Source organism: Drechmeria coniospora, chromosome 01 (genome assembly GCF_001625195.1).
Source record: "Drechmeria coniospora strain ARSEF 6962 chromosome 01, whole genome shotgun sequence".
Taxonomy (NCBI): domain Eukaryota; kingdom Fungi; phylum Ascomycota; class Sordariomycetes; order Hypocreales; family Ophiocordycipitaceae; genus Drechmeria; species Drechmeria coniospora.
The window spans coordinates 3,811,233-3,823,921 of NC_054389.1; the positions used below are offsets into that span (position 1 = coordinate 3,811,233).

A 12,689-nucleotide genomic window follows, 5' to 3' on the forward strand; every position below is an offset into this window, starting at 1 on the left:
TAGAGACTACCTGTGGGTACCTGCAGCGGCACGTTGTACCTGTCGCAGTGTACTCCGTACTTGCAATTACTCCGTACCTGTACTAAGTATTATATGAGCAGAGTACATATACAAGTAGTATGAGCACCTATAAATTAATACATGCAAGTATTTGTACATATTTGTACTCCGTACTGCACAACTACAGTACATGTATTACGGATTACGGAGTGCATGTACGTTGTACGGAGTACTTGCAGTAATACAACTACTGTACTTAGGCAGCGTGCATGTACTTGTAAGTAATGTACTTAAGTACTACATGTACTACTGGCTTACTGCGAGATTGTTAGGCGGCGAGTGGGGTGGAAGGGGGGGCGGGTTGATAAATTACATCGGAGCTGGTGCTCGTTTATTCGCACGCTGCGAGGTAGATCGTAGCCGCGACTACGGAGTAATACCAGTCGGAACACATGTCCTTCTTAGTGCCTTGGCTTGTACCTGGCATCAGTCGGGCAGCACCGGTGGTGCACTTTCGCTTCTCCACAGGCCAATTCGCGACTCCATACGAGTACTTTCCCGTACCTGCATGGTGTGCGGCGCTCGTGAATGTACACCGACGTGTACATGTATGCGCACGTAAGTATTTCTTTCATCAACAAACAGTTCCTTCCGCCCCGTTGCTTCTCGCTTTGCCTCATTTCCTCTCCTCTCGTCTTTCCTCGTCCTTGCACCAAACAACGCAGGAAACAGAAACCACCAGGACGGACGGAGCAAACGAAAGCGAGACGACTCCAGCGAAACGAGACGAAGACGGCGGCAGCACTTCCGGCGCCACGTGACGACCAAACCGCCTGCCTGGTCATTTCTCGATCGAGTAGCGCGCTCTCAACTCGTGCGTGTGTTCTTTTGCTCACCAGAGCCCTGTTGGCCTGAGTCCTCCCTCTTGGCCTAGGCCCTGCTCGCTCACCCGGCTGGGCCTGCTTGCCTGCGGCTGCGGCTGCGACTGCGCCCGTGCCTTCTGCTGCCAGCAATTTAGGAGCGGTGCGGTATCACGGTCTACAGTACTTACGGTGTTACGGAGCACAGCACTTGCAGCTGCCGTGGTCGATGGTGCCCACTCATCCGTCCATCCGCCCATCCGTCACATTCTGAACCGCATGCATCGCCGTCGCTCGGTTGGCCGTCAGCATCCATCCGCTCCGCCCGCGCCGCTGGTCCCCAGCACCCTCGCTCCGTCCAATCCCCGACCGTTTCCCCTGCCGTCCTGTCGACCACTGCCGGCTCAGCTCGCGTCCCACCGCCCACCGCTGTCCGTCCGCTCGTTCGCTGCCACCTTCGGTTCGAGCTCGTCCTGTGCCATTTGCCATCGGCGCCTCGTCTGCCTCGTTCCCTGTTTTGGCTCTAGCCGATCGATTAGCACCCTCGTCGCTCGTTCGTCGGCCGGCACCAGGCAAACCCACACAGCACCGCCGTGCAGCCGGCTACACGGTGCGACGACAGCCTCGACGAAGCAACCGTGGACGGGTACCAGTCCGTAACGGAGTGCACCGTCGCCGCTGAAACATCCGCCCGAGGCCGCCCAACCAATTGCCGCCACGGACATTCACTTGTCGCAGTCACCACGTTTGGTGTGTCTGTCCTGCCCGCCCGCCGCCCTAGGCTCCTACCCATCTGCGCCGTACCGTGCCAGCTACTCGCTTGTACTTGCAGCAAGCAGGTGCAGGTACTTTTCGCCGTCACTCGAGTCACGCCCCCCCCCCCCGACGCCTCGTCTCTAGGGGTCGTGTTCTCTGGGCCACCATCCACAGTCGCGCTCTGCCCTCGTTGCCGTCAGTGTGCGAGCGCAGCGCTCCAGCGGTACACACACGCCTTGGTACCGACTACCTAAACTGTCTTTTTTTTTTTTTCCAACGGGAGCACGACCAGCGAGCCGTACGGAACGCAATCGCAACACGCACTGGCAGCAGTGCGCACTCGTCCGATCCCTCCCCCCCTCCAGTGGTCTCCCACACCGACCCTCTACTCCCCGACGCTCTCACGCACATTCTCACCCACGCACCCCCCCTTCGCGGCCAAGCAGCCACGGCGCACTCCCTTCCGATACTCAGCTCGACTTGCTCGCTCCGTCACATCCTCGCGTCCCAGGAGCGCCTGCGCGCGGTCCCGCACCCATCCAACAAGTCTCGCCCACGCCCTCGTCGTTCGCTCGCCATCCGTCTCCGCACACGGCACGCATCCCTCCCAAGGAGCCGGTGACCGACGCCCACTGAGATCCTCGTCAGCCACAGCGAGCCTCTCCCGCTCATCGCGTCTGCGACTGGTGACGGGGGCCATCGCCAGACGCTACCTCCCAATCTCTGCTCGCTATTCCTCATTGGGGGCCGCGACAGAACATGGCACCCATGACGCCTCGTCTCAAGGTTCTATCAGGTATGTCGTCCCACCACCTCCCGCCGCCCATCGTTGTCCGAAACGCCTTTTTTTCGCTCTGCTCCGGCTCCCTGTCGCCTCAGCACACTGCCCTGGCGCGCGCCGCTCTCTACCTTTAGCGTTGCCCATCCGCATCTCCCCTCGTCGTCGCTGCTGTCGCCATTCCAGTTTCCCGGCCCTGCCGCGATCCCCTCCTACCCTTTCTTGCCTGCCTCGCCTTCGCACTGCTCTCGTCCCTCCCCTCTCCCTGCCTCCTGTCCGATTCTTGGGGAGAAAGCTGTCGATGCAGCGATCCCCCGACATCATTCACCATGAGCGACACCCAACTAATGCAAGTCTGCTCAGTCGGCGGAAATCCCGTCTCCGCCTTTCTGTCCTGGAGGCTTCAGGCGACCAATGCCTGCGACGTGACCCTCGTTTGGAAATCCGGCTTTGAGCATGTCGCCCAGTACGGCATCTCGTTCAAGTACGTCCGGCGACCCGCTGCCTCGTGAATCCACTCCGCCGACGCTTCCCCGCGAGGTGCTGACCCTGGCCGTCGACAGATCGCCCATCTTTGGAAACGAGCGGTTCAAGCCTCGACACGGTATGCCCCCGGCACCGCCCCGACCCGACCGCATCCTCCGCTGACCCTTCCGTCCCTCGCCGCAGTCGTTCGGAACCCCGAAGACGCATCCAACATCCGCGACGGTCCCTTCGACTACGTCGTCCTCTGCGTCAAGGCCCTCCCCGACGTCTACGATCTTGCCGCCGTCATCGACGCCGTCGTCACCCCCCAACACACGTGCATCCTCATAAACACGACGCACACGCTCGGCGTCGAGGCCGCCATCGAGGAGCGCTACCCGACAAACGTCGTCCTCTCCCTCGTCTCCGGCGCCGAATTGATCCAGCTCGGCCAGAGCGAGTTTGAGCACAAGTCCTCGACCGAGATTTGGGTTGGGCCCGCGAACAAGAGCAGCAACATCCCGGTCTCGATACAGGACAGCATGGCCCAGGCGTTGGCCATGACCCTCAGCACCGGTCAGGTCGATTGCAAAGTCTCCCCCAACATCCGCCAGCAGCAGTACGAGAGGGTCATCGGGTGAGTCGCCGGCCGCTCCTTTCCTCGCCTTGACGCCATCCTCGATCGGCCAGGTCGCTGACCGTGTCGCAGACCCATTTCCTTTCATCCCGTCAGCGTTCTATTCGATACCCCCAACCACGCCGCCCTGTTGGACAAGGTCGGCGTCCGCGAGATGGTGTCCGACGTCATCGACGAGCTGTTGCGCCTCGCCGACGCCAGCGGCTGCAAGTTGTCGTCGGATTTCAAGCAGCGCACAGTGGACGAAATGACGAGACCGAACCTCCCGGAAAGCATCATGTGGCAGGACTATGTCGCGAGACGGCCGATGGAGGTCGAGACGTACCTCGGCTCCCCCATCAAGCTGGCCCGCGACTTGAACGTCGCCGTGCCAAGGATCGAGACCCTGTACGCCATCCTCCACAACCTCAACATCGTCAACAGGTCCAGGCCCAAGCCCGGAGAGGCCGTGCCCATGATGCCCCCGAGCTCCCCCACCGTCTCGACGTCGCTCCCGCGGATGCCCTCGCTGCAAGGCCACCGCCCCATGATGCCCAACGGCAACGGCATGCCCCGTCAGCCGCGGCCCAGAAACCTGTCCAACGTGAGCCAACCCGGCAGCATGCGTCGCGGGCCCCCCTCGATGGCCGGTGGCCCGCCCAACGGCTACCCGCGTCCCCCGCCCTCCTTGAACGGAGGGTCCAGAGACCCCTCGAGGCGGGGCTCCATGGACGGCAACGACCTCGAAGAGTTCTCCCACCTCGTGCTCTACGACGACATCCCCGAAGGCCAAGAGCCGACGATTGGCGATCCGGAGCTGGCCCTGCGGGAGCGAGAGCTCCAGCTTCGCCAGCGGGAGCTTGCCCTCAGGGAGCAGGAGATGCGAATGCGGCGCGGCCCGCCGCCGGGTCCCCGCCGCGGCCATCACCTCGGCCCTCACCCCGGCTCCCTGCCCGTCTCTCACCCCGGCCCCCACCCGATGCGCAACAGCCAGCAGGTCTTCGACGACGACGACGACGACGACGATTTCGTGGACCCCTCCGTCGCCACCGGCGCCCCCACCATCGACCCGGACAATTTTGACATGATGAGCATGACGTCTCGCAAGACTCGCAAGGCAAGCGGACCGTCGGCCGCCCAGTTCCGTCGAAATCCCGAGGTCGACGGGCCTCTGCCGCCCTCCCGCGCCGGCAGGTACCGCCCGAGCTTTGGTCGCAACCGCGGGAGCCATGTCAACCACGCGCCGGCCGTGACGGACAACATCCTCGAGGACCCCATGATGGGCTTCACTTCGAACCGTTACGGCGCCGTCGACCGAGGAACCATGGGCGCCAGCTCCCGAGCAAACTCTCTGACGGCTTCGAGGCTGGACGAGCTGCAGCACGGGTCGGCCAACGGCGGCTCCTCCGGAAGCATGAACGGTGCCTACCCGCGTCGCGCCAGCCAGTCCCCCGGGAACCCGTATTCCCCCTCGGTGCGCGGCGGCAGCGGCCGCCCCTCGCCTCCCAACGGCTTCGCCTCGTCGCCCATGAACAGGCGCCCCTCGCCCTCCGACGGGGTTCGGCAACCCGTTCCGCGATACCCGCCGGGACAGGGAAACGCTGTCGCTCCCCAGCAGGTCGAGCAGCAGATAGGGGTGAGCGCCCTTGATCCACCCAAGAAGCCCAGAAATGTCCGTAGTCTGACGGGTAGTGCGAGTGCTAGCGCGGGCAGTGATGAGGTCGACTCGGGGCAATCGGCGCACAGCAGCCAGAGCAGCCTCGGGCAGGGGCCGATCGCGACGGCGCGCTAGATCGCCTCGTCTCGCATCCGCTTTCTCGGCGAGTGCGTGCGCAACCCGGGCCAGGCGCCGATTCCGATCAAACAACCCTTGGCCGGTCCCACCCCTCGGCTCGACGACGGCGCCGCGCGACCTAACCGCCTGTCCGAGGAGTGCCCTGTTTCCAGACATGCCTCGCGCGTCCCGGATGCAGCACTGGCCGGGCCCTCGGCCACCCTCGGCCGCTGCCGGCTCGGACCGTTCATCAAAACATTATTCATCGCTCCGGCGACCGGCGACCCATCTAGCACGGCACGTGCGAATAGAATAGTGCCGAAAATGCCAAAGGGGCCGGTCGATTTCTGGCTTTACTGCATTGGGTGCGGGCTTCGTGTCTCGCTTCTTCTTGGCATACAATTGATCATCGATTTCTGCCCAAACTTGACGGGCTCCACCTTCTTCGCAACAGCTTGTTTCCGTTGCCGAAATCGACGGGCGAGCGCGCACCGCGGCGATCAACAAGCAACGGCAACAGCATTGGCGAAGAAGCGGGAGAGCGTCAGGGGGACATCACGGCAATGGCACGATGACATTTCCTATCACGGACCCTCGGGCTCCTGGCTCTGCGGGAGCATTCGACCAGCGCGGCACAGCTAGCGTGGGGGTGATATACCCATGGTGATTCTGCTTGCGGCGCAGCAGCATACTCTACGAAAGCTCGCTTGTCATCCGAATTCTCATGTCGGCATACGTCTAATTCCTCTACGCCGTCATATAATTTTCTTTGTTGTGGATGGAGAAAGTGGTTCACGGCCGCACGCTATAGATGGCGGAATGTGTTCGGAGGAGAAGGAGACGCAGGATGCGTCGAGGGCGGAAGCAAAATGTGCGGAGAGGCATCCTTCAAGCTAGCTAACTGGACTGCTTGAATACTGCGTACGGTACTTGAACACGAACAGGCATAGAGGATCATAGGGCGGTGTTTAAAAATGCCGTCCGCTCGACGGTGGCTTCAAACTCTTACCCTGCGATGGCGTCCGGTGCTGAATTGGATTTGATGCAATACAATAATTCATGAGTGCATACTCATACTTGCACAAACACTCCGTACATGAATTCATGGAGAGTGAGCGTGAGCGAGAGGGTGAACGCCGGTACGCATATTCGCTGTCAGTGTGAATTCTGATTGATGTTGGATTGATGTACGGAGCACCTACTGTACACTTGCACCTACGAACAGTTCCGGCGTTTGGTGCAGTTGGTGGTGGAGACGCAACTGCTCATGACGCACGTGACGCCTCCAACCACCGCATGGCGACCTCCACCGTTCGCGCTTCTTGTTGTTTTCCTCGCCAGCAAGCAGCACTGTTCCTGTTTCCATTCACCAAGGGTCTCGGGGTATCGTAATTCGCCGTGGCGTGATATTCCGAGCCAATTCCCACCAATATTTAGTTCAAACTCATTGGTATCAACCATGGCAACACGGAACGTGGGAGCTTCCCAAAACATGAACCGGCAAAGCATGGCCCCCGGCAACAGCATCGCCAAGAATAGACAACTCGTGCGTTTTCAATCCCCAATGCACCTCCAACTATTTTCTGGCCCTGTAAGGCGACTGACTCGGCCGCTCAAATCTAGGCGCAGCTACACTCGCAACTCGCGCAACTATCGTCGAACCTCTCGGACACGGAGAACTTGCTTCGTATGACGAGCGTGCAGGCGGAGGCGATGAGGGGGCTCGGCAGCTGGCATGGCGGCCTGTGAGTGGCGTTCCTGTTGTCCGCACACTGCGTGCGCAACTGTTGAAGGGCTTCTGGTGAATCGTTGGCTGACTCGAAGCAGATTTATGGCCGCCAGCAAGGTGCTGGGAGAAGAGAGCGTGAACGACGCGCCGCAGGGCGCTTGACGAGCCACGGGCACCTCGCCATGATGAAGATATGATGATTACGAATTACGCTCATGTTCATTTTGTGCTAGTTTCAGGTGCAGAGTGATGCTGTTCGATTCCAAGCTACACTGTCTATCTGCCGAATGCCTCGTCGATGGGAGACACTTTACCATCGGACCATCTGATTCCGCAAGCTTGTCGCGGGCGAGATTGGATTTTAATGAGAAAATTTGGTTGGGACGGTGCCTCGTCTGGAAACCCTCACGATCTCGCGATGCAGCGGCGCCGAAGCCTCTGCACCTTCCCTTGTCGTGTTGTATTGATTCGCAGCAAGCCTCAAGCGTCCCTCGCAGAAGGCCTTACAACAACGTCTACGGCCCGTGGATGTTGTTCGGGACCGACGGTGGATATCATACTTCGCGCATCCCCGGCCTTTGACGTCTGCAGATTGGCCACGGCAGGTGCAGATGCTTGCGTACGCATCGCTCTTCGCATTTGCTGCTTTGCGCTGACGGGATACCTCTTTGATCTGCCGCATGTGGCGCACTTGGTGACCAGGATATCTGCCCAAGGTTTGCGGCCGCCTTTGCTCGTGTTTTCGATGACGGAGTGGCAGGTTTGCCCTTCGACCAGGAGGGTTTCGCAGAACTTGCAAATCGTCTGCTTCATTGCGGGGCTCAGCCGGATCTGCCCCTTCAAAGCTACTGCCCTCAGATCCGAGGTAAGGGATCGAGAAATGTTCTGAGCAGCCTTGAGCCGGATACCGGAGGACCCGTCATCCCTGGTTACTGGATGCAATGCTCCATGTCGGTTCCTGTCCGCGCAGCCGGAGAGGTAGTTGGCAGCCTGGTAGAGGTAGGACACCCGAGAGTACAGAATTTTGTTTTGGACACTGCTGTTTTTTTTCTCCTTATTCATTGCGGATTATGGCCTCTCTGTCGTAATGCAACTGCCGAAGCATCGAGACAGGCTGGCTTTCATTCACCTGTTTGCTTGTTTCGCGAGGCAAGCAATATTAAGGTGCGAGGTCGGAGTAGATTTCTCTCAATGCGTAATAATAATCAAACCTCCGCACTGTACGGAGTACTGTACAGTAAGTAATTGTACTGTAGGTACGGAGCAAGTGTACAAGTGTACATGTAGTACCGGGGGGGGGGGTTGTTACATCCGTAACAGGAAATATTAAATGTACATGTAGAGTATTGCATGTACTTAGCTGCACAAATACACATAGTTGGTGTACTTGTGACACTGTGTGTCCTCCGTCCAAGCTACAAGTACATTTAGTAGGCCAACAAGTACATGTATTACAGCAGATGTACTGTACAGTACATCTACGGTGCACATGAGAGAACCGGATCCGTCACATGACTTAGCGTGGCGCACGAGCCAGGACGACGGCAAACAGTCATTCACTCCACTAGCTTCAGCCTTGCAAACATCCCTTCGTCAACATCAACTTGGTTGGGAAAGTCGACCCTGGACGCTGCCAACCCCGTTCATCATCGCACTCCGTCCATACTTGACGCTGTCTGCCTTCAATTGAGTAATCTTGTCCCACTTGCCCCTTGCCACGGACTACGCCTCGGCATCAACTACCTACCCCTCCCACCCTCCTCTTCGGCGACGACGACTGCATTTCTGCATCCGGCGACAGAGAGCACCGCAGACAAGATGTCCCACGAAGAAGATCTCATCGATTACTCCGATGAGGAGATCGGTGGAAACGACACCGTTCCCGCCCCCAGCGGTTCCAATGGCAAGAAGTCGGAGCTCGCTACTGGCAACGACGTCGACAAGAAGGGCAGCTACGTTGGCATCCACTCGACTGGTTTCCGCGACTTTCTCCTGAAGCCCGAGCTTCTCCGCGCTATTGGCGACTGTGGCTTCGAGCATCCATCGGAGGGTCAGTTCTGAAGAATCCTATTCACATCCCGTATCATCAAACCCCCTCCCCACAACCGTCCGTCCGTCGCGCGCGTGGCAACGCACGACCGAAATGAGTGGAATCCGACGGCCGCCTTCCTACCTCTGTCGCCGCATCAACTGCATCAAAGGGGCCATGCCCATCTTGAGGTGCATCAACACCCGTACTGGTGCGGGACTCGACCATGATCGAGATGGATCAGCGCCGAGATAAACGGGGCGGCGCTGTGGGGGATGCCGAGGGTTGAGAAACCTGCCCACCACGCCCGCGGCGATTCGGCCACGCCTTTTTATCCGGGCCTGCCGCGACGCGACGACCGCCTGGAGCTTGGGAGGATGTTTTGCAGCGACTCAACGGCCGCCCTCGACACCGCGAGCTCTTTCGGTCGTGCTTGATGCGCGATGGACGGACGGGGCCCCTGCCTCGTTTCACCTGCCGTTCGTTCACGCTTGGGAGTCCATGTCTAACATCCGCTCGATCGATAGTCCAGCAAACTTGCATTCCTCAGGCCCTTCTCGGTGGCGACATCATTTGCCAGGCAAAGTCAGGCTTGGGAAAGACGGCCGTCTTCGTCCTCGCCACCCTGCAGCAGGTTGAGCCGATCAACGGAGAGGTCTCCGTCATGGTCATGTGCCACACTCGCGAGCTTGCCTACCAGATCCGCGATGAGTACAACCGATTCAGCAAGTACATGCCCGACATCAAGACGGGTGTCTTCTACGGCGGTACCCCCATCAAGCCGGATGTCGACATGCTCAAGAGCAAGGACACGTGCCCGCACATCATCGTCGGTACCCCCGGCCGACTCAAGGCTCTCGTCCGCGACAAGGCGCTCCGTCTCGGCAGCGTTCGCATCTTCGTGCTCGACGAGTGCGACAAGATGCTCGACCAACCCGGTACGTCCTCGGCCCCGTCGGTGCATGGCAACACGGCCGGCCGTCTAACCTTGAGCAGACATGCGCACCGATGTGCAGGAGGTGTTCCGGGCCACCCCCACGCAGAAGCAGGTCATGATGTTCTCGGCCACCTTGTCGGAGGCCATCAAGCCCATCTGCCGCAAATTCATGCAGAACCCGACGGAGCACTACGTCGACGAGGACACCAAGCTCACGCTGCACGGCCTGCAGCAGTACTACGTGCAGCTCGAGGAGAAGGAAAAGAACAGAAAGCTCAACGAGCTTCTCGACGAACTTCAGTTCAACCAGGTCATCATCTTCGTCAAGAGCACCATCCGCGCGACCGAGCTGGACAAGCTCCTGAAGGAATGCAACTTCCCGTCCATCGCCGTCCACTCGGGTGTGAGCCAGGAGGAGCGGTGAGTTCCGACCAGTGACCGGGACGGCGAGCATGGCTGCGTTGCTTACCTTTACTGACGGCCCAACAGCATCAAGCGTTACAAGGAGTTCAAGGAGTTCAAGAAGCGCATCTGCGTTGCCACCGACGTCTTCGGACGAGGCATCGACATCGAGCGCATCAACCTTGCCATCAACTACGACCTCCCGGCGGATGCCAGCTCCTACCTGCACCGCGTAGGTCGTGCCGGTCGATTCGGCACCAAGGGTCTTGCCATCTCCTTTGTGAGCAGCGACCAGGATCAGGAGGTGCTCAAGGAGATTGAGAAGCGCTTCGAGGTGGCCCTGCCGTACGTTTCTGTCGGACAAACCCCACCGGATGACGAAGTGATGCTAACCTGCGTCTTCAGCGAGTTCCCCAAGGAAGGGGTGGAGCCAAGCACCTACATGGCGTCCTAGGTGGAGAGATGGGATGACATGGGCAGAATTGAGGGTTTGGGTGTGTACTGCAGGTTCCGGATACATGTGTCGAGACTAAAATAAGGTCAGGGGGTTTCGTCTAGGAGTTTCCAGCAGAAAACAACCAAAAATGAAGTTGCTGCGTTGCTCGCGCTCTTGCTCACGCTCTTTCTCGGTCCGAGCGACACAGGTGACTGGCAGCAGGACAGCAGGACGTCGGGGTATCGGAGCATCGAGACGGCCGCCAACGAGCATCAACTCGCCTTTGTTCGGCAGCGGGGCCTGGCACGCAGGAGCACCGGCTGGAGGCGGGGATCCTTTGTCATATTTGCTATCTACATTTGAGGGGCGGCGCCGTATTGTCGTGCCAGCTCGAAGTTTCCATCTGGTTGCAGCACAGTCGAATAGAAGTGGCCAGGTACCCGAGAAGTCGGGTGCCATCATCATTGCTTCGTCATTTCATTTGGAGAACAAGCCCGTTTCTGCGTAGCTCCACGCCGTGGCAGGTGGATTGAGCACGATACGGGGTCTCGCATGTTGGGGAGCCTGCCGCGTCTGCTGCCTGTAGGATATCGGCCGCTCCTCGGCCACAGACATTCACGGCCATCTGACTCACAGCATGCACGAGGGTTGTGAGGCCTCGGCTTTCCATCCGGGCTACGCTCTAGGCGTCCTTGGCAACGGCCAGGTGAAGCAGAAGGATTCACGGGGCCATGCTGGTACGCACGGGTCCGGGCTAACTACAGCACCACAGGGCACACAATTGTACTTGCAATTTTTGATCCCGCAGCCTCGTGCATGTATGGACAGCCGTGGGCGCCGTGACGTCACCAGCAAGGATGCGTAATCATCCTCTGGGTCTTGTTTCAATTTATTTGCATAATGCAACGCTTCATGTAAACAGCAGGGTATGCTTGTGGACGGATTCGGCCATGCCGGATGAAGATGCCGATCGATGACGGATGGATGGCGAGATTTGGGCGCGGAGCGGAGAATGGATGTGCTCGTGCTCGTGAGCAACTGATGCAATCGAAGGCTCGTGTGCTGCCATCAAAGGCCAGGAGTAAGAAGTCGAGTCATGAATTCATGGCTGACCGAGCAGGAGTCACTGGTGGTGAGATGTCCATCACGTGGTCTGACGCGATTCAGGCAGCAAGCTTGATTTCGGAGTTTTGCGGCGTTTGGGAATGGCAGGCGGGGTGTTCGGAGAGAATCCACAGGCTCGGTCGAGGGTGCCTACGGCATGTCCAAGTAACTAATACTGTAATTACTGTACTTCGGTACGGAGTTCGCAGTACTGTACATGAATGCGTAAGTACTAACACCAGCAGCGAACAAGAGGTGTGCTTTTGCTGTACTTACGGAGTAAGTACTCGTATTATTGCTCTATTAGTCAACGCCATGATCCACTACTCCTTAAGTAGATCTGTAATACGAGCGGAGTGAGCACTACTGTACAGTACGCACTTTCTTACGCAGGCTGAACCATACGAATGGTAGTACACTCACAGCTGCATCGATCGAGTCATGATATGACATGAAGCATCTGTTGCAAGTACAACCAAAGTTTGCGGCAGAAAGCATGAGGGGATGTGCAAGTAGGCAGAAGTATTGGCCAGGTGCAGAGATGAGTGAACCTGCTGTGCGTCAATCGGTACCTACTCGGAGCACGTGAATGTGCCACGTAATTGCTTGAGAGGAAATATTGAGCACCTCACAGCTACGCACAAGCGCACACGTATTCTCAAGTACCAAGTAATTAGATTTTTGGCTGCATACGTGTACAGTACCTAGTTGTAGCTAGTACGTTGGGCACAGGAATTCGTGGATGAACGGCCCAGCATATCATACCAGGATCCACGGTGCTCTCTCTGGACAGCAGGTGCCTC

At 58.7% G+C, this 12,689-nt stretch overlaps 4 protein-coding genes across 4 annotated transcripts; 3 read left to right on the forward strand and 1 right to left on the reverse strand.

Annotated features, from left to right (window-relative positions):
- Positions 1-2,723: 2,723 nt before the first annotated feature.
- Positions 2,724-5,267, forward strand: DCS_00909 (2-dehydropantoate 2-reductase; the record flags this gene model as incomplete). The annotated part of the gene is made up of 4 exons (XM_040798244.1): positions 2,724-2,878; positions 2,958-2,998; positions 3,064-3,496; positions 3,569-5,267. The coding sequence occupies 4 exons, from the start codon at positions 2,724-2,726 to the stop codon at positions 5,265-5,267; spliced, it is 2,328 nt and encodes a 775-aa protein (XP_040659127.1).
- A 1,441-nt stretch (positions 5,268-6,708) lies between these two features.
- DCS_00910 (uncharacterized protein) lies at positions 6,709-7,140 on the forward strand (the record flags this gene model as incomplete). Its single annotated transcript, XM_040798245.1, has 3 exons — positions 6,709-6,795; positions 6,873-6,994; positions 7,077-7,140. The coding sequence occupies 3 exons, from the start codon at positions 6,709-6,711 to the stop codon at positions 7,138-7,140; spliced, it is 273 nt and encodes a 90-aa protein (XP_040659128.1).
- Positions 7,141-7,458: 318 nt separating this feature from the next.
- DCS_00911 (RNAse P Rpr2/Rpp21 subunit domain-containing protein) lies at positions 7,459-8,040 on the reverse strand (the record flags this gene model as incomplete). The annotated part of the gene is made up of 1 exon (XM_040798246.1): positions 7,459-8,040. The coding sequence occupies one exon, from the start codon at positions 8,038-8,040 to the stop codon at positions 7,459-7,461; it is 582 nt and encodes a 193-aa protein (XP_040659129.1).
- Positions 8,041-8,796: 756 nt separating this feature from the next.
- Positions 8,797-10,800, forward strand: DCS_00912 (ATP-dependent RNA helicase; the record flags this gene model as incomplete). The annotated part of the gene is made up of 5 exons (XM_040798247.1): positions 8,797-9,028; positions 9,535-9,945; positions 10,004-10,364; positions 10,434-10,691; positions 10,752-10,800. 5 exons carry the CDS (start codon positions 8,797-8,799, stop codon positions 10,798-10,800), a joined length of 1,311 nt encoding a protein of 436 aa, XP_040659130.1.
- Positions 10,801-12,689: the final 1,889 nt, after the last annotated feature.